General features: G+C 42.2%; 1 protein-coding gene across 1 annotated transcript in view; it reads left to right on the forward strand.

Moving 5' to 3' along the window:
• Positions 1 to 26772, forward strand: part of lrrcc1 (leucine rich repeat and coiled-coil centrosomal protein 1) — a 194609-nt gene that overhangs the window by 18181 nt on the left and 149656 nt on the right. The window contains exon 4 of the mRNA XM_060824397.1: positions 1282 to 1347. Within this exon, the coding sequence (XP_060680380.1) occupies positions 1282 to 1347 (66 nt within the window). The remainder of the gene's footprint in view (positions 1 to 1281; positions 1348 to 26772) is intronic.

Here is a 26772-nt window from a genome sequence, read left to right on the forward strand (position 1 = left end):
ACAGCTGAAACTGACCACCGGAAGCGACAAGGACAGACCACTATAAATACCGGAAGAAACATCAAAGAAGCGCTTCGCAGGAGGCTCCAAAACACTGATGATGTCGCCTAGCTAGGGAACGAAACGTTTGCAACAAAAACTTCCAGCTCGGTGAACAGAACCACAACATTAGTTTTATTCCTTGCTGGCCCTGAGGAAAAATAACACAAAATGTGACATCAAACATGCACCCAAATATAACATTTAAACAGTAATGAAATGAAATATAACCAGCTTAAAAAGACCTTTTGAGTGCTTGAGTTGTTGTAGTTAGGTGTAAACCTGAGACCATGCCTGTTTAGCCAAAGTCTTTCCTTAGTAGTAATGAAATTTGTGGGGTCCTTGAACTCCAGATAAATGAATGTTTATCCAATTTTTTTTATCGATGGTGCTGGCTTTCAAGATCTTGAGGTGGTAGAGAGAATATCTTCCAATCCTTCACAAGCTCATTTTCTTTTTTTCACTCTGCTTCTTTACCAAGAAGTAAGGAAACATTGTTGATTTGTGTATTGCCTAGTCTGACTCCATTGTCTTTCCAAGCTTGACATTTATAGGCAACCTTTTCATGTTCAATATGTGAAACTTCTCATGCAAGGAGTTTCATGATACTCGACTCAGTTGACTAATTTCCATGTCTTCAGAAAAAATGGCAATTTCAGTTCAGATAATTTGAAGAATGCCTGCTGACACCTCAAACACACTTTCAGTTGGCAAGCACAAAATGTGCTTGCGCATTATTCTTGCAGTGAGATTATTCCATTCTGTTTGTTCATATTTATTGTGCTTACTTGGATGCTATCATCTTTTTTTACAGACAAAAGTGATGTGAATTTTTGGGCGTGTCAGGAAACAGTCTTTCATTTATTTCAAATTGGCTTCCTCAATGTGTATCAATCAGTAGTGAGGTGATCACAGCAGCCACCTTGTCATATTTCGTTTTAGAACCATGTTAGTCCATGGTGTTCTCGAGTATTAAAATCAGACGATGGACATGAAAATTGACAGTCTATATTTCACCACCAATCATGACTGTAAATGTGTTGCTCCGCTGGGACTTAGCTTCTGGTTTCAGAGCAGTAAAATTAAACAATTATTTTGTAACTGGAATTTCCAATTTATAAATTGCCTGTGTGCAAGAGTATTGCACATGAATTTGCAATTTATGTGGATATGTTTATCATGATGTGTTTCTATACAAAAGCTGTTAACAATAACATTTGAAAAATACTGTTCTCTCTTTAGGTCTTAAAGGACTTATCAATTTAACGAGATTGAATTTATCGTACAATCATATTGCTGACTTAAGTGGTAAGTAGAACTTCTCTCGACACTTCAAGCTAATTATATGGTTTTGCTAAACAGATATATTTTATGACTGCTAGGTGTTTTATTTTAAGTTTATGTGAATTGTAGCAGTGCAGTCGTAAGTATCTGTCTCTGAACCGGGACGCCCAAAATCAAGTCCCACCTGTTCTAGAAGTATGTCATATCATTTTCAGAATTGGTCGATTAAAAAATATCTTACAGCAGTTTGTATCAGCACACTTTTTTCCTCAGTCAATTTTGAAACCAATAATTTTGGTTATTCTATATATTGTCCTGCTTACCCTTTTAAAGTATTCTATTAGATCATCCTACTTAATATGTCTGCAGTCTTGACACACCTAATAATATGTCTTCTTTCAATGTCGGTCTTCATTGTTGTCTGCTGTATTGGACTGCACTCCTGGGTTCCATTCATATCCGTCTTTTATTTTTGGTTTGTTTGTTTATAGCTAGAGTATCCATTCTAGTGGCTTGTCTTAGTTCCCACACTATTACCTGGGAATCCCCCTTAGTCCCTTCTTGTTAGTAAGGTGCATGCTGCCCTTCAGTGATGTCATTCAGAGGCCCTAGTTTCAAAGTTATGCTGACACCTCAAAACACACTTTCAGTCGGCAAGCACAAAATGTGCTTGCGCAGTATTCTTGCAGTGAGATTATTCCATCCTGTTTGTTCATATTTATTGTGCTTACTTGGATGCTGTCACTTTTTTTTACTGGCAACTCTACCTGAATCTCACTTCCTCAGCTACTGCTAAACCTTCAGGCTGCTTATATGGTACCTAATACTGGATTCTTTGTTCACTCTCTACTCTAAAATCTGTTCTTTAAAGACTGAAATGATTCCTTCACTCTAACAATGAGACTAAACTAAACTGTTTACAATTTTGTTGCCAGGTTTGGACCCAGTATAAGCTTCAACAACATACCTGTGCCATCACGAAGACCATGTATCTCAACTTGTGTAACACCATCCAACTTCATTCCTATCGCTGCTCTCATCTGCTGCTGAAATGTTTCTTTATGCCTTGGTTGCCTCTAAACATGACTTTTAGACACACTCTTGGCTGTTCTCCCACATTCAACTCTTATCGACATGAAGTCATCTGACACTCTGCTATTTGTCTCTGAGCCTGCACTAAACGCAGCACGGTGGCACAGTGGTTAGCACTACTGCCTCACAGCGCCTGAGACCCGGGTTCAATTCCCGACTCAGGCGACAGACTGTGTGGAGTTTGCACGTTCTCCCCGTGTCTGCGTGGGTTTCCTCCGGGTGCTCCGGTTTCCTCCCACAGTCCAAAGATGTGCGGGTCAGGTGAATTGGCCATGCTAAATTGCCCGTAGTGTTAGGTAAGGGGTAAATGTAGGGGTATGGGTGGGTTGCGCTTCGGCGGGTCGGTGTGGACTTGTTGGGCCGAAGGGCCTGTTTCCACACTGTAAGTAATCTAATCTAATCTAAATCCAGTTCGCTAAATTTGCTCCGCTCACTGCCCTGCACTTGTTCCTGGTCAAATAATGCTTGCCTTGATTTTAAAGTTCCCGTCATTTATTTCCCACTAAGACCCCCCCCTACTGATGATCAAGATTACAGAAGCAAAATGTTGATAATAGGTCTGGTAACACCATTGAATGTCAAGGTGGTGGTTAGGTTGGTGCTGATCACAGTCTGGCACTCGTGTGGTGCAAATGTTACTTGCTACTTGTCGGCCCAAGCCTGGATATTGTTGCATTTGAACACAGACTGCTTCGGTGTTAGAGGAGGCATGAATGGTGCTGAACATTGTGCAGTCTTCAGCAGTGATTTTTCTGATTGAGAGAAGGTCATTGATAAAGCAGCTGAAACTGGCTAGTCTTAGGCCACTGCCCTGAAGAACTCCTGCAGAGATGTCTTGCAGCTGAGATGATTGACCTCTTTCAGCTTCCTATATGCCAGTTACAACTCTAACCAGCAGAGAGTTTTCCCCTATACATTGATTCCAGTTTTACTTGGGCTCCTAGATCCAAACTTGGTCGAATGCAGCCTTGAAGTCAAAGGCTGTTACTCTGGAATTCAGCACTTTTGTCCATGTAGTGAGGTCAACAGCTGAGTTACTCAGCTGGACATCTGTGAGTAGGTTATTGCTGAGCAGTGCTGCTTGATAGCACATCTGATGATACCTTTTATCACTTTATTGATGATCGAAAGTAGACTGTTGAGGCAGTAGTTGACTGGGTTCGATTTTTGTCCTTTTTATTTACAGGACATGCCTCAGAAACTTTCAAAATTGACAGATGCCATTTTATAACTCTGCTGGAAGAGCTTGGCTAGTAGCTCAAGTCATCTGTAGTCAGGTAACATGGTGGCTCAGTGGTTAGCACAGCTGCCTTAGTGTCAGGAATTCTGGTTTATTTACATCTCCAGTAACTGTCTGTGTGAAGTTTACACATTCTGCCCATGTCTGTGTGGGTTTCCTCTTGGTGGTCTAGTTTCCTCCCACAATTGAAACATCTGCAGGTTAGCTGGGTTGGCCATGCTAAATTGCTCTTAATGTGCAGGCTAGGTGGATTAGCCATGGCAAATGCAGGTTTACACAGTTAGAGCCGGGGTGATTCTGGCTGCGATGCTCTCCAGAGCGTTGGTGTGAACTTAATGGGTCGAATGGCCTGCTTCCACACTGCAGGGATTCTTAAAACTGTGTAATGTTATCAGTGCCCATAGCCTTTGCATTATCTATTACCTTAAACTGTTTCTTGAAAGCAGTTTCTAGAGTGAATCAAACTGGCTGTAGACTGGTTTCTTTGATGTTGATGTACATTGGAAGAGGCTGAGGCTGATCATCTACTTTGCACTCTGCCTGAAGATTGCTGCAAGTACTTCAGCCTTATCTTTGGCACGATTGTGTTGGGTTCTTCCATCATTGAGGTTGGCGTTATTTGTGGAGCTGCCTCTTCCACAATGAGTTGCTTAATTGCTCACGAACATTCATGACTGTATGTGGCAGGACTTCAGGGCTTAAATCTGATCTGTTTAGTTGTGGGCTTGCTTACCTCTGTCTGTCACTTGCTGCGTGTGCTATTTGGTACCTTCACCAGGTTGACAGCACCGTTTTAAAGATGCCTGGTACTGCTCCTGACATGCCTACCTGCACGCTGAATTGAACCAGGATAGATTCCTTGTCTTAATGGTAATGGTAGAGTGTGGCGATATGCCGAGCCCTGTGATTGCAGATTGAGCTGGAGTAAAATTCTGCAGTTGTTGATGGCCCACAAGGATTGCCAACCATGAGTTCCTAGACCTGTTCAACATCTGTCCCATTTAGCACAGTGATTGTGCCACCCAACACAATGGAGCATATTCTCACTGTGAAGGTGGGACTTCATCTCCATAAGGACTGCACAGTGATAATTTTTATTGTTACTCTTATGCCAGCAGATTGGCAGGGATGACAGGTCAAGTATATTTTTCCCTCTTGGTTCCTTCACCATCTGCCATAGACTCAGTCTAGCAGCTGTCCTTTAGGACCTGACTAGCTCTGGTAGTCCTGCTGCTGATCCACTGTTGGTGATGGACATTGAAATTCCTCACTTTGCATCCTGGTGGAGTAGTAGTGTCCTCTGAGCCTGGTCTTGTTTCTAGTTGTGCATCTGGCGTCACATGTAGGTCAGACCAAGTTAGATCTGTTAGGTTTTTCAAGAATTAATAACAGCTGTCATAGTCATCCATTGCTAAGAGTAGCTTTTTTAATTCCAGATTTTGATTGAATGTAAATTCCAACATTTGCCAAAGTGGGATGTGAACCAATGACCTGAGGGTGTGACTCTGGATTTTTAGTGATGTGACATTACTATTAAACCATCATCCCTCATATTTACTTGAAACAGATGAACCATGTGCAGCCAAAGACACTGCTCAGGATTAGTCACCTATGGCTCTTTAAATGCTTCATCTAGCATCTGCCCAGTTGCCCAATCCTGATTTGATGTAAAATAATACTCCATGGATTTTTCAGAGCAGAGCAAAGGAAGTCACCCCAAATTGGGAATTCAGATTGACAGCCTAGGTTTCTAGCACTGCACTTTTCTTGCATTCAAATAATTCCATGGCTATATCAGTATGTTGTAACAAATATTTCAAAATGAATAGCAACTTAATTGCGGTGAGACAAAATGATGACCACATTCTGTCGGAAATTGAGACTTATAGCAACAGAAGAAGCATTCTGTCAACTAGCTAAACTGAATAGTTTAAATAGATTGCATAAAATAGTGATTTCTACATACTCTTTCAACAATGACAGTGCTACTCTTTAGCCATTGGATGCTTATAACCCACACTCATACTAATAGGCCAATTATAAGGTGGCTTCATACAGAACTTGTAGCTTTGTGTTTTCTGGCTTTAAAGACTATGAAATATCAACTTGAACATCTGGAGCTTTTGGTGCATGGCTAATTTATTTTGCTCATAAACTTGAGATGTTATTGTTTTCTAGGTTTTTTTGTGTCAGTTAAAACAAATGCCATAATGTGGTGAAAATTAGTGGGAAGCCAGTGATTTGAGAAGCCTTGGAAAAACTAGCAGAGGATAACTAAAAAAGCAATAAGGGGGGAGAAGATGAAATCTGAGAGTGAGCTAACTGATAATATAAAAGAAGATTGCAAGGGTTTTTTTTTAGCTATCTCAAAGATGGGAGAGAGGCAAGAGTGGACACCGGACCACTGGAAAATGAGCCTGGAGAAGTAGTAACAGGGAACAAAGAAATGGTGGAGGAAATTAATAAATATTCTGCATCAGTTTTCAGAGTGGAACACACCAGCATACTAGAACTTGCAAGAGTTAGGCGTTGGAGGTGAGTGTAGTGGCCATCACTAAGGAGAAGTTGCTGGGGTAACTGAAAGGTCTGAAGGTGCATTCATAAGCTGGACCAGAAGGACTATCCTAGACTTCTGAAAGACAAGGTCACAGAGGTGAGGTGCTGGAATACTGGAGGTTGGCTAACATAGTGCCACTGTTTAAGAAAGGTGGTAAGGACAAGCCAGGGAACTACAGACCGGTGAGCCTGACGTCAGTGGTGGGCAAGTTGTTGGCGGAAATCCTGAGGGACAGGATGTACATGTATTTGGAAAGGCAAGGACTGATTGGGGATAGTCAATGTGGCTTTGTGTATGGGAAATCATATCTCACAAACTTGATTGTGGTTTTGAAGAAGTAACAAAGAGGATTGATGAGGGCAGACTGGTTGATGTGATCTATATGGACTTTAGTAAGGCATTCGACAAGGTTCCCCATGGGAGACTGATTAGCAAGGTTAGATCTCATGAAATACAGGGAGAACTAGCCATTTGGATACAGAACTAGCTCAAAGGAAGAAAACAGAGGGTGATGGTGGAGGGTTGTTTTTCAGACTGGAGGCCTGTGACCAGTGGAGTGCTCCAAGGATCGGTGCTGGGTCCTCTACGTTTTGTCATTTGTATAAATGATTTGGATGCGAGCATAAGAGGTACAGTTAGTAAGTTTGCAGATGACACCAAAATTGGAGGTGTAGAAGACAGCGAAGAAGATTACCTCAGATTACAACAGGGTCTTGACCAGATGGACCACTGGGCTGAGAAGTGGAAGATGGAGTTTAATTCAGATAAATGTGAGGTGCTGCATTTTGGGAAAGCAAATCTTAGCAGGACGTACACATTTAATGGTAAGGTCTTGGGGAATGTTGCTGAACAAAGAGATCTTGGAGTGCAGGTTCATATCTCCTTGAAAGTGCAGTCGCAGGGAGATAGGATAGTAAAGAAGGCGTTTAGTATTCTTTCCTTTATTGGTCAGAGTATTGAGTACAGGAATTGGGAGGTCATATTGCAGCTGTACAGGACATTGGTTCGGCCACTGTTGGAATTTTGCGTGCAATTCTGGTCTCCTTCCTATCGGAAATATGTTGTGAAACTTGGAAGTGTTCAGAAAAGATTTACAAGTTGCCAGGGTTGGAGGATTTGAACTATAGAGAGAGGCTGGACAGGCTCGGGCTGTTTTCCCTGGAGCTTCAGATGCTGAGTGGTGACCTTATAGAGGTTTACAAAATTATGAGGGGCATTGGATGGGGAGTCCAGAACTAGAGGGCATATGTTTAGGGTGAGAGTTGAAAGATATAAAAGAAACCTAAGGGGCAACTTTTTCACGCAGAGGGTGGTATGTGTATGGAATGAGCTGCCATAGGAAGTGGTCGAGGCTGGTGTAATTGCAACATGTAAAAGGCATTTGGACGGGGATATGAATGGGAAGGGTTTGTAGGGATATGGGCCGGGTGCTGGATGCTAGATTGGGTTGGGATATCTGGTCGGTATGGATGGGTTGGACCGAAGGGTCTGTTTCTGTGCTGTGCATTTCTATGACTCTAAGGAGATTTTGGAAGCATTGGTGATGGTCATTCAGGAATTACTGGAGTCAGGGAGGGTCCCAGAGCACTGAAAAATGGCCAAAGTAACACCTCTGTTTAAGAAGGGAGGAAGGCAGAAGATAGGAAACTGTAGGCTGATTAGCCTAACTGCATTTGTTGGTAAGATTTTAGACTTGGAAGTGCAAGGTAAAATAGGACTGAGTTTGCACAACGGGAGCAGTCAGTAGCAGAGAATACAGCAGACAAAAATCAAATGCAAATGTTGCTATCAAACCTGCTGAAAAAGGTGACGTTGTATTTGTTAAAAGAACCCAGTGGAAGCTGTGTGCTAATCCTGACATCTGCTCCTTGACCAAGGCCTCCCGACAAAGCGTCAAGCTATCATTTTCCAATATGGTCCCATCTCCTCTCAAGATCTCCTCCTTCCAGCCTCCCACCTCATTGTTCCCCACTGCAAACCTCTCACTTATCTCTTTCCCAAGATACATACATAGAATTACCTTAGGAGACCAATCATTTCAACCTGTTCATGCCCCAGAGATGATTTATTTTCTCTGATTTGACTTAAAGTTTTGTTTGCCGTGTTGAAAAGCTTTCCACCTACTTTCAAACTCTAGTAATTCCACCTACCACTTTAACAGTTTCTGGACCCAACCCGTCTCCTTTTCACCTTGGATGACAAATCAATTAATACCACCATTCTGTGGCAGAGCAGTCAGTAGGTTCTTCACAATTTGCTTGAATGGACACCTAACTAGTTTTCAATCACTGCTGTTTTCCTCCACTTAATTAAATTTGTTCTCACATTATCAAATGCATATGGTCCCTAGCTATGCCTGCCTTTCCGTGGGATCGATGGAAAATTCTTGTACTTTAGTGTTACTCTGATACTCTCTCTCACCACTTTTTCTGGTACAGTTTCCTGCTTGCAACCTGAACTTGAAAATTTCATTAACTTTGTTTCCAAGTTCTCACACCTTTCCATTCCCCATCTTTGGTTCTCTCTTCCTTTTTTGATTTCTCTGTCTCCATATTGACCAATATTCACCATAAGTACACTGTTTCACACTGCTACCCTGACTGTACTTTCTCACACATCACTTCCTGTAACTATTCCATCTTCTTCACTTGTATCCTGATTGAGAACATCCTTTGCTGCATCCATGCTATATCATGAACTCTTGCTTTCATTCTCTTCCCCTGCCTAATTTTCTATGCAGTACATCTTCCACTGAGCATTCCAAAGGGGCTATTTCCTGTGCATACCCTGTTTCACCTAGTTATGATGGCACCCTTCCTACTTTCCACAGCACCTTTATTCACTTGGACTGTCTCAGACTCCTCCCTCCCCTTCCTAGACCTTTCTATTTCTATCTCGGGCGACCGACTCAACACAGACATCTACTATAAACCGACTGACTCCCACAGCTACCTGGACTACACCTCCTCCCACCCTACCCCCTGTAAAAACTCCATCCCATATTCCCAATTCCTTCGTCTCCGCCGCATCTGCTCCCAGGAGGACCAGTTCCAACACCGTACAGCCCAGATGGCCTCCTTCTTCAAGGACCGCAGATTCCCCCCAGACGTGATCGATGATGCCCTCCACCGCATCTCCTCCACTTCCCGCTCCTCCGTCCTTGAGCCCCGCTCCTCCAACCGCCAACAAGACAGAACCCCACTGGTTCTCACCTACCACCCCACCAACCTCCGTATACAACGTATCATCCGCTGTCATTTCCGCCACCTCCAAACGGACCCCACCACCAGGGATATATTTCCCTCCCCTCCCCTATCAGCGTTCCGCAAAGACCACTCCCTTCGTGACTCCCTCGTCAGGTCCACACCCCCCACCAACCCAACCTCCACACCCGGCACCTTCCCCTGCAACCGCAGGAAATTTAAAACTTGCGCCCACATCTCCTCCCTCACTTCCCTCCAAGGCCCCAAGGGATCATTCCATATCCGCCACAAGTTCACCTGTACCTCCACACACATCATCTATTGCATCCGCTGCACCCGATGTGGCCTCCTCTATATTGGGGAGACGAGCTGCTTACTTGCGGAATGCTTCAGAGAACACCTCTGGGACGCCCGGACCAACCAACCCAACCACCCCGTGGCTCAACACTTTAACTCTCCCTCCCACTCCACTGAGGGCATGCAGGTCCTTGGACTCCTCCACCGGCAGAACATAACAACACGACGGCTGGAGGAGGAGCGCCTCATCTTCCGCCTGGGAACCCTCCAACCACAAGGAATGAACTCAGATTTCTCCAGTTTCCTCATTTCCCCTCCCCCCACCTTGTCTCAGTCGGTTCCCTCAACTCAGCACCGCCCTCCTAACCTGCAATCTTCTTCCTGACCTCTCCGCCCCCACCCCACTCCGGGCTATCACCCTCACCTTGACCTACTTCCACCTATCACATCTCCATCGCCCCTCACGCAAGTTCCTCCTCCCTACCTTTTATCTTAGCCTGCTTGGCACACTCTCCTCATTCCTGATGAAGGGCTTATGCCCGAAACGTCGAATTTCTTGTTCCTTGGATGCTGCCTGACCTGCTGTGCTTTAACCAGCAACACATTTTCAGCTCTATACAAATGCAAACCATCTGCCAGTTTACCTCCCATCTGTTCACTGACCAAGGCCCCAAGCATTGCTTTAATGCAAAGGAGAAATTTACTTCTATTTCTTCTTTCACATACTTGTTCCTTGTGTACTGATTAACATCTCGTCTGATTTACAGAAGTGAGATGAAAAAGAAAGATGAAAAGAAAAGGTATCTCCATTGGTCAACAAATATAAATCTGAGGTTCCATTTGCCCATCCTTTTTAATTCTCCCCTCTGATCCATCTCTACACAGAGTCATCAGTCACTTTAAGGAGCAGCATTTCATTTCTCAACAGGTGATTTATCACCTTTCACACTTGCTTCTCTTCAACAGTCTCACATCATAATCTGTGGCACCATTTTTTCTTCTGCCTGTATCTTTTTTTTCTGTGTATTTACATCCCTTCTAGGTGCATCCCATGTGTCAGTTAGCTCATTTAGTTGGATGGCTCAATCGATGCAGAATAATGCCAGCAATGTGGATTCATGTGCTGTCCCAACTGAGGTGGTCCTTGGGGCTTGCCTCATCATCTTTCCCTAGAATGATATTAAACATACATCATGATCAGCAATCCTTAAACAAATTAGGACATTGCATGGAAGTAGGAAATTTGACCTATTTCTCTCTGCCTTGCATAATCATACCTTTTGTTCTTTCATTTGTTCTGTCTCCACCCAGTCACAAGCATCGCGTTCTCTCTCTCTCCCTCTCCTTTCACTGCCTTTGCAATTTGTTTAAACCTACATCTCTGACGTTTTCCAATTCCAAATGATGTCAACCTTAAATGTTTCTCCCTTCACAGTTCCTGCCAGAGCTGCTGAGCATTTTCTGTCTTTCACCTTGGATTTTTGTCTTTTTGATTTTGGAGATGTACTGATTGGGAGTGAATTAGTATAGTGAATCATTACTCTTAAACATGACACCAATATGCATTTTAATAGAAAAAATTCTGCAACTGACTACATTAATTAGCTACAAAGTGAACTGTATATGTGTTGTTGTTGTCGCATTCAATTACCCATCCTGAAGGGATTGAATCCTTGTTGCTGTTTCAAAGCTATTAATCATCCTGTACGTAGATCTGCATTCCGCGATAGTGACTGTAGGCATGCTATTTTGTGAGAGAATTAGCAATGATCATAGTAGAGTCTGTTTACGATATCACTTGAACTTCCAACTTGAGTGGCCAGATAGGAAGCTAGATGATGAGAAGTGGAAACCCTGCCTAATACTTTGCTCAATAATTAGGATTTAATTAAGCCAAATGTAGTGATTCCCCAGGCATCCTAACTGAGATGAGCATTTGAATAGCTTGCTACTCGAATAAACTTCCTGCGACTTGATGGTAATATATCTACTTTGTACTTTGACTGTGAATTTAATGAATATGAATGTTTTACACTGGCTGTTCATTGGGATTTTATATTTACACAAATTAGCATATTTCCAATTAATTCAAATTTCTTGCATTAAATGAATTCAGCAAAATTCTTCCTAGGCTTGCCAAATGAGGCCACTGAATATATTTGCGATCACAAATTTCTACAAAATTGGCCCAACTTGCACATAATAATGTAGGGCTTAACTTACCCATTGTGTTATATCACAGTTTGAAAGGGCAGTGACAGTAGAGAGAGAGGAGAGCCCTCTTTCTGTCAAGGCAGGCTTTGCTGGGTTTTGGGGAAAGTGCAGGACAGGGGGCTATGGAGGAGGCTATGAGAGGATATGGGGAGACTTGGGGGATTGGGTGGGAGATGAGGAGTCAGTGGAGGACAAAAGGGGCCAAAGGCAGTGCAACAGGTGTGGGAGAGAGGAGATTGCAAGGGCTGGGAAGGGTAAAGGAAGCTGCAAGGTGCGGTGGGCAAGAGAGGAAGCCGAGAAGGGAAGCGAGAAGGAGGCTGACTTCATGCAACTGTGCCTTGGGCTGAGTGAAACCATTCATATTGCACTGCTCCTCAATCACAGGCTTTTTCCACTAATTTCCTTTTAATTATTTGAGCCTATTGACAGCACAGGCAGGAGAGAAGTGACCTCTAATTGGAGGAGGAACTACTTATTAGTAAATATGAAGATCTTGTACTTGGAACAACAGCTTAGCAGGTCACATAGGACCTGTCAGTGGGTCACACTATTGGATTTTCAAAATGGTTTGAAGGTTTCTTTAAGTGAAGAAAACCCATTTTATAAATTACTGAAGGCATTTAAGAACTTTTTACATGTAAATATGCCATTTATTGAAGCACTGTCTTTGTCAATAACCCCCTGAAATTCTCACTCCTAATTCTTGTGGAAAGATTTATCTTCACTTTGCTTCCCTAATCCCTGTTTCTAATGTTCTAAATCTACCCCACTAACACTAATCACCCATAAAACATTCTCTCACCACCTCCCTACAAATCTATCATCACTACCTGTTCTTGTATCTTCGAGTCATAGCATTTTGCAACATGGAAACAGTAGACAATAGTAGCCTTTAAAAGAACATTGGATAAATACTCAAAGGGAAATAAAACGCAGGGAAGCAAAGAAAGAGCAGGGAAATGGAAGTTTCAAAAAAAATTATGAACTGACAGTATGTCCATGATATAAACTCTGAAATTTACATGAGGCATGGGATCAGAATTTGCATTCTTGAGCATCTTCTGTCCATTTCAAGCAACTGCATTCATAAGCCCATCTTAATATTGTATAACAATAAAATCAAAGAACTAAAATCTGTAAATCTGAAAACAAAAGTGCTGGAGAAGCTCAGCAGGTCTTGCAGCATTTATATAAAAAAAGAATAGTCAACATTTCGATTCCGAAAAGAACAAAGAGAGAGAAGATAACAAGTATTATATTATGCCATTTTCTGCGTGCATCTTTTCCTCCTTCAGCTTCTGCGAAAGTCTGTCATTTCAACGTGTTCAAAAATTCTTCTTTTTCTGCAGATTTGAAGTATTAGACAGATCCCCCATAATTGAAATGAAGCAAGGCCGAGTTCCTCAGAGAATATCGAATGTTTAAATGTTTTAATTGTTTCTTTACATCATCAAAGGTCTTCATTTTCTTAATTATGGCCCCAGAAAAGTTATGAAAAAACATTATCCTTGAACCTTTATAAGCCAAAGCCTGTGGATCTCTTCCCAGTTTTCTGGCTATTTCTATTATTAATTACTGTTCCTTATTATACTGGAGTTGCACTAGGACCAGGTGGGGGGGAATCGCGATCTGGTGGGCCCACTTCACACTCACCCAGCCTGACTCGATCTCAAGTCACAGAATCTCTGGAAGTCACCTCTCGAGAAAATCAGCAAGGTTTTCACTTTCTTCATGCTCTGGTAAACCCACGATCCATAGACTTTTTTTTTCTCCGACCACGATTTTTGAAGTCGTTTACTTGTTCCCGCAGGGGCTGAAACCTGGCCTTTCAAGTTTTGAACCCGGCCGCAGTCCTCTGTTCCACTGCTTCTGTGTGCTGATCAAAAGCCCGGATCTCCTGCTCATGCTTTCTCAGCATGGCAGTAATTGGTTCCGGTGCTCCCTTGATTTTTTTCAGAGTTTTGCAAACTCCATGAGTAAATGCTGTTGCTCCACTGAACTTAACGGCACTGCCCACAGAAGTCGAGGTAACGGCTATGGGTGTGCCCGACGTAGTAGGGGAGTGCCCTGCCTGCTGCGCTCCCTTTGCTCTTTTTCCCTTGGATGTCTTAATTTCAGTTCTAGCTCTGTCAAATCTTAATTTAAAAGTGTCTAGATCTTAATTTAAAAGTGCCCAGGTATTGTACCTACTTTACATGGCAAATTCTCCTCAGGGGTGGCAGGCGGGATTTTGGGGTGGGGGGGGAGGAGAATGTGGGAAGGAGCCTACCTTACCTGGGATATGGCACAACGCAGCAGACAATTCAGACTGCCGCCATCTTGAATTAGCCTCCTGTCCTTTTTTAAATCTTTATCCTCTCACCATAAAGAATATGCCCCCTGGATTTGAACTCCCCACCTTAGCAGAAAGACGTTTACTTTCACCTTATCTATGTCCCTTAATTTTATAAGCCTCTAGAAGTTCACCTCTCAACTTCCCATGCTGCAATGAAAAAAAGGTCCCAGCATATTTTTATAGCTCAAAACATCCGTTCCTGGAAACGCTTAATGGTTAGGTCCTAAGGAGTGTTGCTGAACAACAAGACCTTGGAGTGCAGGTTCATAGCTTCTTGAAAGTGGAGGTGCAGGTAGATAGGATAGTGAAGAAAGCATTTGGTATGCTTTCCTTTATTGGTCAGAGTATTGAGTACAGGAGTTGGGAGGTCATGTTGCAGTTGTACATGATATTAGTTAGGCCACTGTTGGAATATTGCGTGCAATTCTGGTCTCCTTCCTATCGGAAAGATATTGTGAAATTTGAAAGGGTTCAGAAAAGATTTACAAGGATGTTGCCAGGGTTAGAGGATTTGAGCTGTAGGGAGAGGCTGAATAGGCTAGGGCTGTTTTTCCTGGAGCTTTGGAGGCTTAGGGGTGACCTTTATAGAGGTTTATAAAATCATGGGTAGGGTGAATAAACAAGGTCTTTTCCCTGGGATAAGGGAGTTCAGAACTAGAGGGCATTGACTTAGGGTGAGAGGGGAAAGATATAAAAGAGACCTAAGGGGCAACTTTTTCACACAGAGAGAGGTACGTATATGGAATGAGCTGCCAGAGGAAGTGGTGGAGGCTGGTACAATTGCAACATTTAAGAAGCATGTGGGTGGGTATATGAATAGGAAGGGTTTGTAGGGATATGGGCCGGGTGCTGGCAGGTGGGACTAGATTGGGTTGGGTTATCTGGTCAGCATGGACAGGTTGGACCGAAGGGTCTGTTTCCATGCTGTACAACTCTATGACTCTATGACCCTGGTAAATCTTTGCTGAACTGTCTTCAGCTTAATAATATCCTTTGTGTAACAGGATGACCAGAACTGGACACAGTAGTCCAGAAGAGGCTTCATCCTTGTCCTGGATAGCCTCAATATAATGTCCCAACTCCTGTTCTCAAACATCTGAGCACCTTCTTAACCACCCTGTCTATCTATGATGCAATTTTCAAAGAATTATCTACCTGAACCCTAAGGTCTCTCTATTCTACAATACTACCCAGGGAACTCCTTCCCTTGTTTGTTTTACCATAATGCAGCACCCAAGACATCATTTGTCCTATCTTTTGCCGTATCTTGGGTCTCGCTAAACGGTGGAGCTTAGTTCAAAAGTTCATTAACATTGTTCATCAAGGCCACTGATTTACACTGTCCAAGCAAATATGCATGTTATGTAATTGCTGCAATAATCAGGAATGAAAATGTCACAGGCATCATTCCATTTACAAATGATGGTGAACAAGCAGAAAATAAGCCCACTTCAGATGGATTATCATCATATAGGACACTTTTGTTGATGGCTGAAGGGGCAATCCTTGAGAAGCTAAACGTGAAGCATAAATTGTCATTGTGGATTGTTGTATTCAGCATTGTCATCTACTGCCAAGCCACTGTAGCCTCTGGGCATCATGGTGTCATGTTCCAGCCCACAACTGGTATGAACATGGGAGCTCTATACTGAAGAGGTCTCATACGTTTGTGTTTTTTGTACTGAATACACAATATGTGCAGGAGACAACAAAAATGTAAATTGTTGAACTCTGTCCTTGTAAGCCATCCATGTTTCACAGCAATACAATGTTGCTGACAACGTTGACATTATTAACCGTCAGCTTGGTTATAAAGGTCAACTTGATGTTATCTCCTGTGTGTTTGGAGAGTTGACCAAAGGTGGTTACTGCTTTCCTTATGCATGCATCAGGTTCTCTATCAAGGAACAGACTGTTTTGCCATGGATGCTTCCAGAGAAGTAGTTTAAATTTGATTGAGAGCAGGAATGCAGTATGATTATGATTTACTTGACGCTTGCAGTCATGCAGGGTAAATTACAGATATCAATCTTAGTAAAATGTTGTAGGTTGCATAGTATTCATTAGATTAGACTTACAGTGTGGAAACAGGCCCTTCGGCCCAACAAGTCCACACCGACCCGCCGAAGCGCAACCCACCCATACCCCTACATTTAGACTTTTAGATTAGACTTACGGTGTGGAAACAGGCCCTTCGGCCCAATTCTTCTAATATTTGACATTTTCGGAACATCATTGGAGATTTCTCATGGACCTCAAGTGTAAAACTTGTTTTCTATTAAAAAAAATTCAGTCACAGTATTTCATTCACAGTATAATATTATACCAATTCTTTTTGTGCTTGCCATAGGGGCTCAGTTCCTCAGTTGGTGAGTTGGCTTGTGGTGCTGAATAACAAACAACAATGCAGATTCAATCTTGTTGAGATAGTCCTTCGAACCTGTCGATTTGCCTTGTGAAATGGGTGGGTAGACAATAGCATTGAAATCAACAAATCATTTTCATATATCTAAGTGTAAATAATATTAAAGTTGAGATGCCTTGACGAGAAAGGGGTGGCAAGTGTACAGAAGAGCGAGTGGAATAACAAGATCAGGAATTAGTGTTCAGGAGCAGCCACAACAATCTATGGCCCACATTCTCTTTGAATGTGTGGTCAAGTAGTATGCCCCTATACCTCCTGTGCATTATAGTCAGTATGTTTTGAAAACATAGCTGTTTATGGCAGCTTCAGAACAGACTGGGCCATGTGGAGACTTTATATTTCAGAGGCTAGGTTACATCAGGGTAAGTCGATCCTGTGTCATCTATATATTATACATGCAATGTTTTGAGTTTTCAAAACAATGCATTGATTACAAGTTTGAAGGAGTAGTGATTCAACACAAGGAAAACATTAGGTAGGTTACAGTTGGAATTTTTGCTGTGAAGCATTGGATAGATTTTTTATAGAAAGAACAGCCAGTCCCTAGGCTACATAGTTTGTTGATTGGAGCTGTGATTGTTTTAAAGGAGAGGTATTTCTCAAGTGTGCTGAGGATAATGTTTGTTTGTTTTGTTTTGATCTGAGTGCCTGTTGCGCTGTTGGGAAGGTGGTGTTGTTGGATCTCAGTCTGGAGAATGATGTGGATCAAATTAAGAGTGTTATAATGAGAGAGTATCTGGAAAGTAATGACAATAGTATCATATGGTTTAGATTCATTATATAAAAGGACAAAGAGCAATCCAGATCCAGTTTACTTTTGTTTATTCTATCTAAAACTTTGCATGATTTTTATCACTCCTTTTCAAATCCTCTCTTGGCTATGTCTGCTTCAATCCAGCTTCTCTAGGCTTTCTACCATCACTAGATTGATGGGGCTGATATCAAGGATGGGAAACCTTATATGTGGAGAAATCTGAGATGATTGGTTTTGACCAGAGTAGAGCAGTTCAAATACATGTTAATATTGTGAAGAACTTTGAAAATTATGAGGGAACTAAGTTGTGGAGACAGCGGTAAATGCTCATAAATTTAATGGTAACAGAAAGTTATACATTTATTGGTACAGAAGTCTACAGTAGCATGTGGTGCTAGTGTATGGGAAATTGTTGAGGTAGATACAATACACTCTCAAAACATTTGATGCTGGGGAAGATTTAGGACAATGGGACATTTTAGTTTTAGATTAATCTATCAGAGTTGGCATTGTGAAAATAGGTGAGAAAATGAACTGACAGCTTAGAATTTTATGTGTGAGAAGCAATTGAGTACTTGGGAGAAGAGAAGTGTCAGTTGTTCCTTCAATGCTCATCCCCATCTGATGTAATATTAACCCAAACAAAAGTAAAGTGCTTGGAAATGTCAGCAGGTCTGGCAGCATCTGTAGAAAGAGGAAAGTTAACGTTTTGAGTCCATGTCATCACCCAGTTCACCCATCCCCTCCTCCACCTGTCATCAACATCAATACAATTCTTTCCCAGCTATTTTCAGTTCTGACAAAGGGTCACTGGAATCGAAATGTTGACTATTCTTTTTTTATATAAATGCTGCAAGACCTGCTGAGCTTCTCCAGCACTTTTGTTTTCAGATTTACAGATTTTAGTTCTTTGATTTTATTGTTATACAATATTAAGATGGGCTTATGAATGCAGTTGCTTGAAATGGACAGAAGATGCTCAAGAATGCAAATTCTGATCCCATGCCTCATGTAAATTTCAGAGTTTATATCATGGACATACTGTCAGTTCATAATTTTTTTTGAAACTTCCATTTCCCTGCTCTTTCTTTGCTTCCCTGCGTTTTATTTCCCTTTGAGTATTTATCCAATGTTCTTTTAAAGGCTACTATTGTCTACTGCCTGCCATCTATTTTCCAAGGTACCACCCATATCTGTACTGTTTCTTATTTCAATGGAATATGACAGTTTGGTATGCAAATCCTTGTCAGGTTAGTTTAAATCCTTCCCCACAGTTCAAGAGACCTTCCTGATCAGAATATTTGTCCCAACTTCGTTCAAGTGTAACCCATCATTCTTGAACATATCCCTCCAGCCACAGAACGTAGAATGGAAGTAGCAGGAATGTTTCATAAAACCTCCAGTTTACTTGTTGCTGGTATGAGCATTCTACCTTGGGACTATATTTCATTCCTTGATCTGAGTTGCTGCCTAGTTCAGCATTGTAGTCAGCCAATATCCTGCCCACACAAAACAAGCAAGCTTCAAAAAGTTACCCCACTTGCATGCACCTATTGCCTTCCAAACTACCTCCATTCTCCCCTTCCCCCCCCCTCCCCCCACAATTGGTGATAAATGCTTTATGCCTGAAACATTGGCTCTCCTGCTCCTTGGATGCTGCCTGACCTGCTGTGCTTCTCCGGTGCCACACTTTTCAACTTCAATAATGTCTGTGTTTTGACATCAGGCCTATCACAAAAAGCTGAGTGAGTCGAGTTTTTCACCAAGTGCAAGAAAGACACCCATTTGTTCCATAACCATCTATGAGTTTCTAACTTCCTTTACTTGAATGAACAGAGCAATGCTTCTATGATCTCTCCTATTAAGTAAAATTTATTTTTCCTTGTTTCATGCCAATGTTTATCTTTTCTACATTTTTTTGCTTCCCGAAATCTCTAAGTGGATATTCATTTTAGAAAGAATGATAACTATTATGATATGGTTTTTATTTTAAGAGTGTCACAATATTTATAAGCACAGTGATCATGGAAATAAAGCACTGGGAAGAGGTGCATAAGGTTAAAAAAAGAAAGCTTTGTCAATCAACTTGAAAAGGAAGTATGTAATGATCAGTTAGCTTGGATGAAGCCTTAATGACTGTTAGGGTACTGAATAGAATGTGGCCTGCTCCAGAATCTACAACTCTTGTTTTTGCTGTTCTAAATATGAAGATGATTTTTTTTTCATCGATGCTTTTAGGCGAACAGCTGACATTGGGAGCATTTTGATACACTACACAAATTGTTGATTGAAAATACACTACAGCAATAATGTGGTCCTAATCATTGAACTTGTGATGAAACAAATTATTCATGTATTTTTTTAACAACACAAACAAACTGTTTTGGCAAAACTAAATTTTTAGGAAGTTGGTTTGCTTCCAAACCTCAGTACAACCATGTCCTGACTAAATGCAAAATAAATTTAACACACTGTTCTTGCAGTCAATTAGAATCTATTGATGCCTGTTAGATGCTTAAATTAAGATGCAAATGTTTTAATTAAGGCACATTTTCTCAATAACGATGGAGGAAACACCTCTCTGATAACATTGTTGCTCTTCTGCATTTTGTTCAAATTTGTTTTCCTCCAGATGCCAAAGCACACATTTGCATGTGAGGAACTGGCTGCGTTTTGGATGCTACTGATAGTTGAGTGATCATAGAACATTGTGCAATTTATACCCTTTACCATCCCACCTAAAACCTGGACAATCCTTGGGGAAAAACTGAAAAAAAATGTTAAAATCTAGTCTAATTTGAGAGAGGGCATCTAGGAATTTATTCCCTGACTTCCCATCATCCATGTGTCAAAATTGGTCTTAAGGATCACCCTATATCCTTGGTATTTCTATGCAATGGCTAGCTTTTTTAAAAAGTGACTTGAACAATGGCCAGAAACGTTTCTTCAACTCCTACACCCTTCAATAATTGATGTGATGAGCTGATTGACAGCTTCATTTTAAAATCGAGACTACTCAACCGGCTGCTGCTGTTCCCTCGTCACTTCCTATCCGGGAACTGTCTCTAAATTCTGTCCTGTATGCCCTCATGGGAACATAGGCACAGGAGTAAATCATTTGGCTCTTCAAATCTACTCTGCTATTTATATGATCATAGCAGATCGAACACTTAATTGCATTTTACCCAAATTATGCTAATAACCATTTACACCATCGATAATCAAAAATCTGCCAAACTCTCTTTTAAGGATTCTGGGTAATCCAAGCTGAGTTCAGGAAAAAATTGTGGCTGTAACAGCAGCTCCTTTTTTGAGATATTTTAGGTGTTGGAGGCAATTTCCGCGAATTCCAGGAGCAATACTTAGTGTTTTATAAGCTACTGGAACAGTGAAATTCACAATTGATTTTGCAGGAACTGTTGGGTGAAGTTCACAGCACAGAAGCTGATAAGTATATTGTTGTTTTAAGTGTGATCTACAGAAAGTCTGCAGTAGTGAGTAGAGTGGGTTCTTTCTTGATTATATGTTTTTGAAGATATTTCTCTTGCTTAAACTTAAAATGTAAGCCACAACTATTAATTTAACCTGGGGCAGAGTTTGTAGAGGAATAAGACTGTTATTTTCTGTTTCTATAGAAGAAGCAAAAATGGCTTTCAGTAGATTGTCAGATGTGGGAGTTTAAAGAGAGTTCACGGATTAGAGCAGATTATATCTGCAATAAATACTGTTAGTTGCGAATCTTATCAGATCGAATGGAGAAACTGTTATAAGTAATGAGGAATTTGCAAAAACAACAGTATGTGATGGATGGCAGTTACAGGAAGTGGGGGAAGTCTCAGATACAGTCAAATAGATGGGTTACCTCCAAGAAAGGTAAGAGAGGGAGGTAGCCATTGCAGGAGTCTTTTGTGGCTATACCCATTTCAAACAAGTGTGCTGTTTTGGAAAATGTATGGGTGATGGATTCTCAGGGGAACAGAGCACAAACCTCCAGGTTTCTGGTATTCAGACTGGCTCTAATGCAACGAGGGGTACGTCGGCTTCCAAGAGATCAATTGTGTTAGGGGATTCTCTAGTCCGAGGTATAGACAGATGTTTTTATGTGGCCAGCAGCGAAAATTCAGAATAGCGTGTTGTTTCCCTGGTGCTAGGATTAAGGATGTCTCAGAGAGGATGCAGAATGTTCTCACGGGGAAGAGGGGCCAGCAAGAGGTCATTGTCCACATTGGAACCAACGACATAGGAAGGGAAAAGGTTGAGAGTCTGAAGGGAGATTACAGGGAGTTAGGCAGGAATTTAAAAAGGAGGTCCTCGAGAGTAGTAATACCTGGATTACTCCCGGTGCTAAGAGCTACTGAGGGCAGGATTAGGAGGATAGAACAGATGAATGCATGGCTGAGGAGCTGGTGTATGGGAGAAGAATTCACATTTTTGGATCATTGCAATATCTTTTGGGGTAGAAGTGACCTGTACAAGAAGAACTAATTGCACCTAAATTGGAAGGGGACTAATATACTGGCAGGGAAATGTGCTGCAGCTGCTTGGGCGGATTTAAACTAGTAAGGTTTTTTTTGGGTGGGGGGGTGTGTGGGCTGGGGGGGAAATGGGATATCACAGCAATTACAGAAATATGGCTCAGGGATAGGCAGGACTGGCAGTTTAGTGTTCCAGGATGCAACTGTTCCAGGAAGAATAGAAAGGGAGGCAAGAGAGGAGACAGAGTGGTGTTTTTGATAAGGGATAGCATTACAGCTATGCTGAGGGAGGATATTCTTGGAAATACATCCATGGAAGTAATTTGGGTGGAACTGAGAAATAAGAAAGGAATGATCTTCTTATTGGGATTGTATGATAGACCTCCTAATAGTCAGAGGGAAATTGAGATACAAACTTGTCAGGAGAACTCAGCTATCTGTAAGATTAATAGGGTGATTATGGTAGGGGTTTTTTACTTCCCAAATATCGACTGGGGCTGCCATAGTGTTAAAGGTTTAGATGGAGAGGAATTTGTTAAGTGCATACAAGACAATTTTCTGATTCAGTATGTGGATGTAGCTACTAGAGAAGGTGCAAAACTTGACCTACTCTTGGGAAATAAGGCAGGACAGGTGACTGGGGTGTCAGTGGGGGAGCACTTTGAGGCCAGTGACCATAATTCTATCAGATTTGAAATAGTGAGGGAAAAGTATAGACCAGATCTAAAAGTTGAAGGCCTAAATTGGAGAAAGGCCAAATTTGACAGGTATTAGGCAAGAATTTTCAAAAGCTGATTGGAAGCAGATGTTCACAGGTAAAGGTATGACTGGAAAATGGGAAGCCTTCAGAAATGAGATTATGAGAATCCAGAGAAGGTATATTCCTGTTAGGGTGAAAGAAAAGGCTGGTAGGTATAGGGAATGCTGGATGACTAAAGAAATTGAGGGTTTGGTTAAGAAAAAGAAGGAAGCATATGTAAAGTATAGATAAGATAGATCGAGTGAACCCTTAGAAGAGTATAAAGGCAGGAGGAGTGTACTTAAGGAGGAGATCAGGAGGGCAAAAAGGGGACATGAGATGGCTTTGGCAAATAGAATTAAGGAGAATCCAAAGAGTTTTTACAAATACATTAAGGGCAAAAGGGTAGGGACAAAATAGGACCCCTCAAAGATCAGCAAGGCAGCCTTTGTGTGGAGCCGCAGAAAATAGGGGTGATACTAAACGAGTATTTTGCATCAGTATTTACTGTGGAAAAGGATATGGAAGATATAGACTGTAGGGAGATAGATGGTGACACCTTGCAAAATGTCCAAAATACAGAGGAGGAAGTGCTGGATGTCTTGAACGCATAAAGGTGGATAAATCCCCAGGACCTGATTAGGTGTACCTGAGAACTCTGTAGAGAAATCATTGCTGGGCCTCTTGCTGAGATATTTGTATCAACAATAGTCACAGGTGAGGTGCCGGAAGATTGGAGGTTGGCTAATGTGGTGCCACTGTTTAAGAGTGGTAAGGACAAGCCAGGAAACTATAGACCAGTGAGCCTGGCATCGATGGTGGCAACTTGTTGGAGGAAATCCTCAGGGACAGGATGTACGTTTATTTGGAAAGGCAAGGACTGATTTGGGATAGTCAACATGGCTTTGTGCGTGGGAAATCATGTCTCACAAACTTGATTGAGTGTTTTGAAGAAGTAACAAAGAGCGGCAGAGCGGTAGATGTGATCTATATGGACTTCAGTAAGGCGTTCGACAAGGTTGCCCATGGGACACAGATTAGCAAGGTTAGATCTCATGGAATACAGGGAGAATTAGCTATTTGGAAGCAGAACAGGCTCAAAGGTAGAAGACAGAGAGTGATGGTGGAGGGTTGTTTTTAAGACTGGAGGCCTGTGACCAGTGGAGTGTGACAAGGATTGGTACTGGGTCCTCTACTTTTTGTCATTTACATAAATGATTTGGATGTGAGCATAAGAGATATAGATAGTAAGTTTGCAGATGACACCAAACTTGGAGGTGTAGTGGACAGCGAAGACGGTTATTTCAGATTACAACAGAATCTTGACCAGATGGGCTAATGAGCAGAGAAGTGGCAGTTGGAGTTTAATTCAGATAAATGTGAGGTGCTGCGTTTTGGGAAAGCAAATCTTAGCATGTTGTATACACTTGATGGTAAGGTTTTAGGGAGTATTGCTGAACAAAGAGATCTTGGAGTGCAGATTCAAAGCTCCTTTAAAGTGGAGTCGCAGGTAGGTAGGATAGTGAAGAAAGCATTTAGTATGCTTTCCTTTGTTAGTCAGAGTATTGAGTACAGGAGTTGGGAGGTCTTGTTGCAGCTGTACAGGACATTGGTTACGTCACTGTTGGAATATTGCGTGCGATTCTCGTCTCCTTCCTATTGGAAGGATGTTGTGAAACTTTAAAGTGTTCAGAAGAGATTTACAAGGATGTTGCCAGGGTTAGAGATTTTGAGTTATAGGAAGAGGCTGAACAGGCTGGGGCTGTTTTCCCTGGAGCGTCGGAGGCTGAGAGGTGACCTTATAGAGGTTTAGAAAATTATGGGGGGCATGGATAGAGTAAATAGACAAAGTATTGTCCTTGAGTCTGGAACTAGTGGGCATAGGTTTAAGGTCAGAGGGGAAAGATGTAAAAGACACCCAAGGGGCAATGTTTTGACACAGAGGGTGGTACGCGTATGGAATGAGCTGCCAGAGGAAGTGGTGGAGGCTGGTACAATTGCAACATTTAAGAGGCATTTAGATGGGTATATGAATAGAAAGGTTTGTAGGGGTATGGGCCGGGTGCTGGCAGGTGGGACTAAATTGGGTTGGGATATCTGGTCAGCATGGACGGGTTGGACCGAAGGGTCTGTTTCAATGCAGTACATCTCTATGACTCTCTGAATTGTTTTGGAACTTTGGAAGCAAAAAAAATTATAACAACGGCACTTTAAAAAGAAGGAAGAGAGACAAAGGAAGAGACCACATGATCAGAAAAAGAAACCTACACAGTTGTTTGACACAACAGTGAATCTGCACAGCAACTGTCTTTGATATTTTGAGTTTAAGTATCTCTGGACATCAGGGTGTGTCTCAGAAAATTTAACAGCGAAATTCATAGCTGACCTTGGAGAAACCTGTGTGGAAGAGCTCACAGCATGGGAGCAGATAAGTGCATGGTTTTTCATGCTGTAAATCTGCAATACTGCTGAGAGTGGGTTCGTTTTTAATTAAATGTTTTATTGAGATCTGTCTTTTGATTAAATTTTTAAAGTGTAAAACATGGATTAAGTTAGCCTGCAGCAGTCTTTTTTTACAATAGCAAGGCGGTGCTATTTTCAGGGTGTATCGATTGTTAAGGAGCAAAGATGCCCTTCAGTAGAGTGATGTGCTGTTCCTATTGGATGTGGGAGATCACAGAACGTTTTCATGTTACTCATGATTATGCCTGTAGATAGTGTCTTTGGTTGTGATTCCTATCAGATCAGACGAGGAGAAAGTGAGGACTGCAGATGCAGGAGGTTACAGTCCAAGAATGTGGTGCTGGAAAAGCACAGTTGGTCAGACAGCATCCGAGAAGCAGGAGAGTCGACGTTTCGAGTGTAAGTTCTTCATCAGGAATGAGTGGTTGGTGCAAGGAGGCTGAGTGATAAATGGGCAGGGTTTGATGAGGCTGGGGTAGCAGGCAGCTGGAAATGCAGTAGGTATGTGAAGGTGGAGTGTGAAGGTGATAGTTTGCAGAGGAGGGTGGAATGGATAGGTGGGAAGGAAGTTGGACTGGTCCGAGAATTCAAAAAGGCAGTGCTGAATGGAAGGTTGGATCTGGCATAAGGTGGGGAGAGGGGAAATAAGGAAACTGGTGAAATCCACGTTGATCCTATATGGTTGGAGAGTCCCAAGGTGGAAAATAAGGTGTTCCTCCTCTAGGTGTCAGATGGCTAGAATTTGGTGGTGGAGGAGTCCCCAGACTTGTATGTCCTTGATGGGGTGGGAGCGGGATTTAGTGTTCAGCCACAGTACAGAGGGGTTGCTTAGTACATGTGTAGCAAAGATATTCTCTGAAACATTCTGCAATTTGGCGTGCTGTCTCCCCAAAGTAGAGGAGACCACATTGAGAGCAACCTGTACTTGCTAGCACCTTATCTACTGTGTCATTGCTGTTGATGTGGTCTCTACCTTGGGGAGAAAGGATGCCAACTTGCAGAACATTTCAGAGAACATCTCTGGGACACAGACCACTAAACAACCCCACTGTTCTGTGGCCGAACACTTTAACTCCCCCTCCTACTCTGCCAAGGACATGCAGGTTCTGGGCCGCCTCCATCGCCAAACTCTAGCCACCTGAAGCCTGGAGGAAGAACACCTCATCTGCTGCCTTGGGAACCTCCTACTCCATGGGATCAATGTGGATTTCACCAGTTTCTTCATATCCCCTCGCCCCACCTTATCCCAAATTCTAGCCTTCTTGACCTATCCATCTTCTTACCCACCTATCCGCTCCACCCTCCTCTCCCAACTATCACCTTCACCCCCCCCCCCCCACCTTCATCTACCTATTGAATTCCCAGCTACCTTCTGTCCAACCTCACACCCCCCTCCCATTTATTTCTCAGCCCCCTTGGGCCACCCTCTCTTTCCTGATGAAGAGCTTATGCTTGAAACGTTGGCTCTCCTGTTCCTCAAATGCTGCCTGACCAGCTGTGCTTATTCAGTACCACACTTTTCTAATCCTATCAGATCGTATGGATCGGTTGGAGCGGAGTAAGGAGCTAGGGGGTGTGATGGATGGCAGTTGTAGGAAGGGAGACAAACCACAGGTACAGTCAGGTAGATGTGTAACCTCCTGGAAAGGTAGGAG

This window comes from Hemiscyllium ocellatum, chromosome 4 (genome assembly GCF_020745735.1).
Source record: "Hemiscyllium ocellatum isolate sHemOce1 chromosome 4, sHemOce1.pat.X.cur, whole genome shotgun sequence".
Classification (NCBI taxonomy): domain Eukaryota; kingdom Metazoa; phylum Chordata; class Chondrichthyes; order Orectolobiformes; family Hemiscylliidae; genus Hemiscyllium; species Hemiscyllium ocellatum.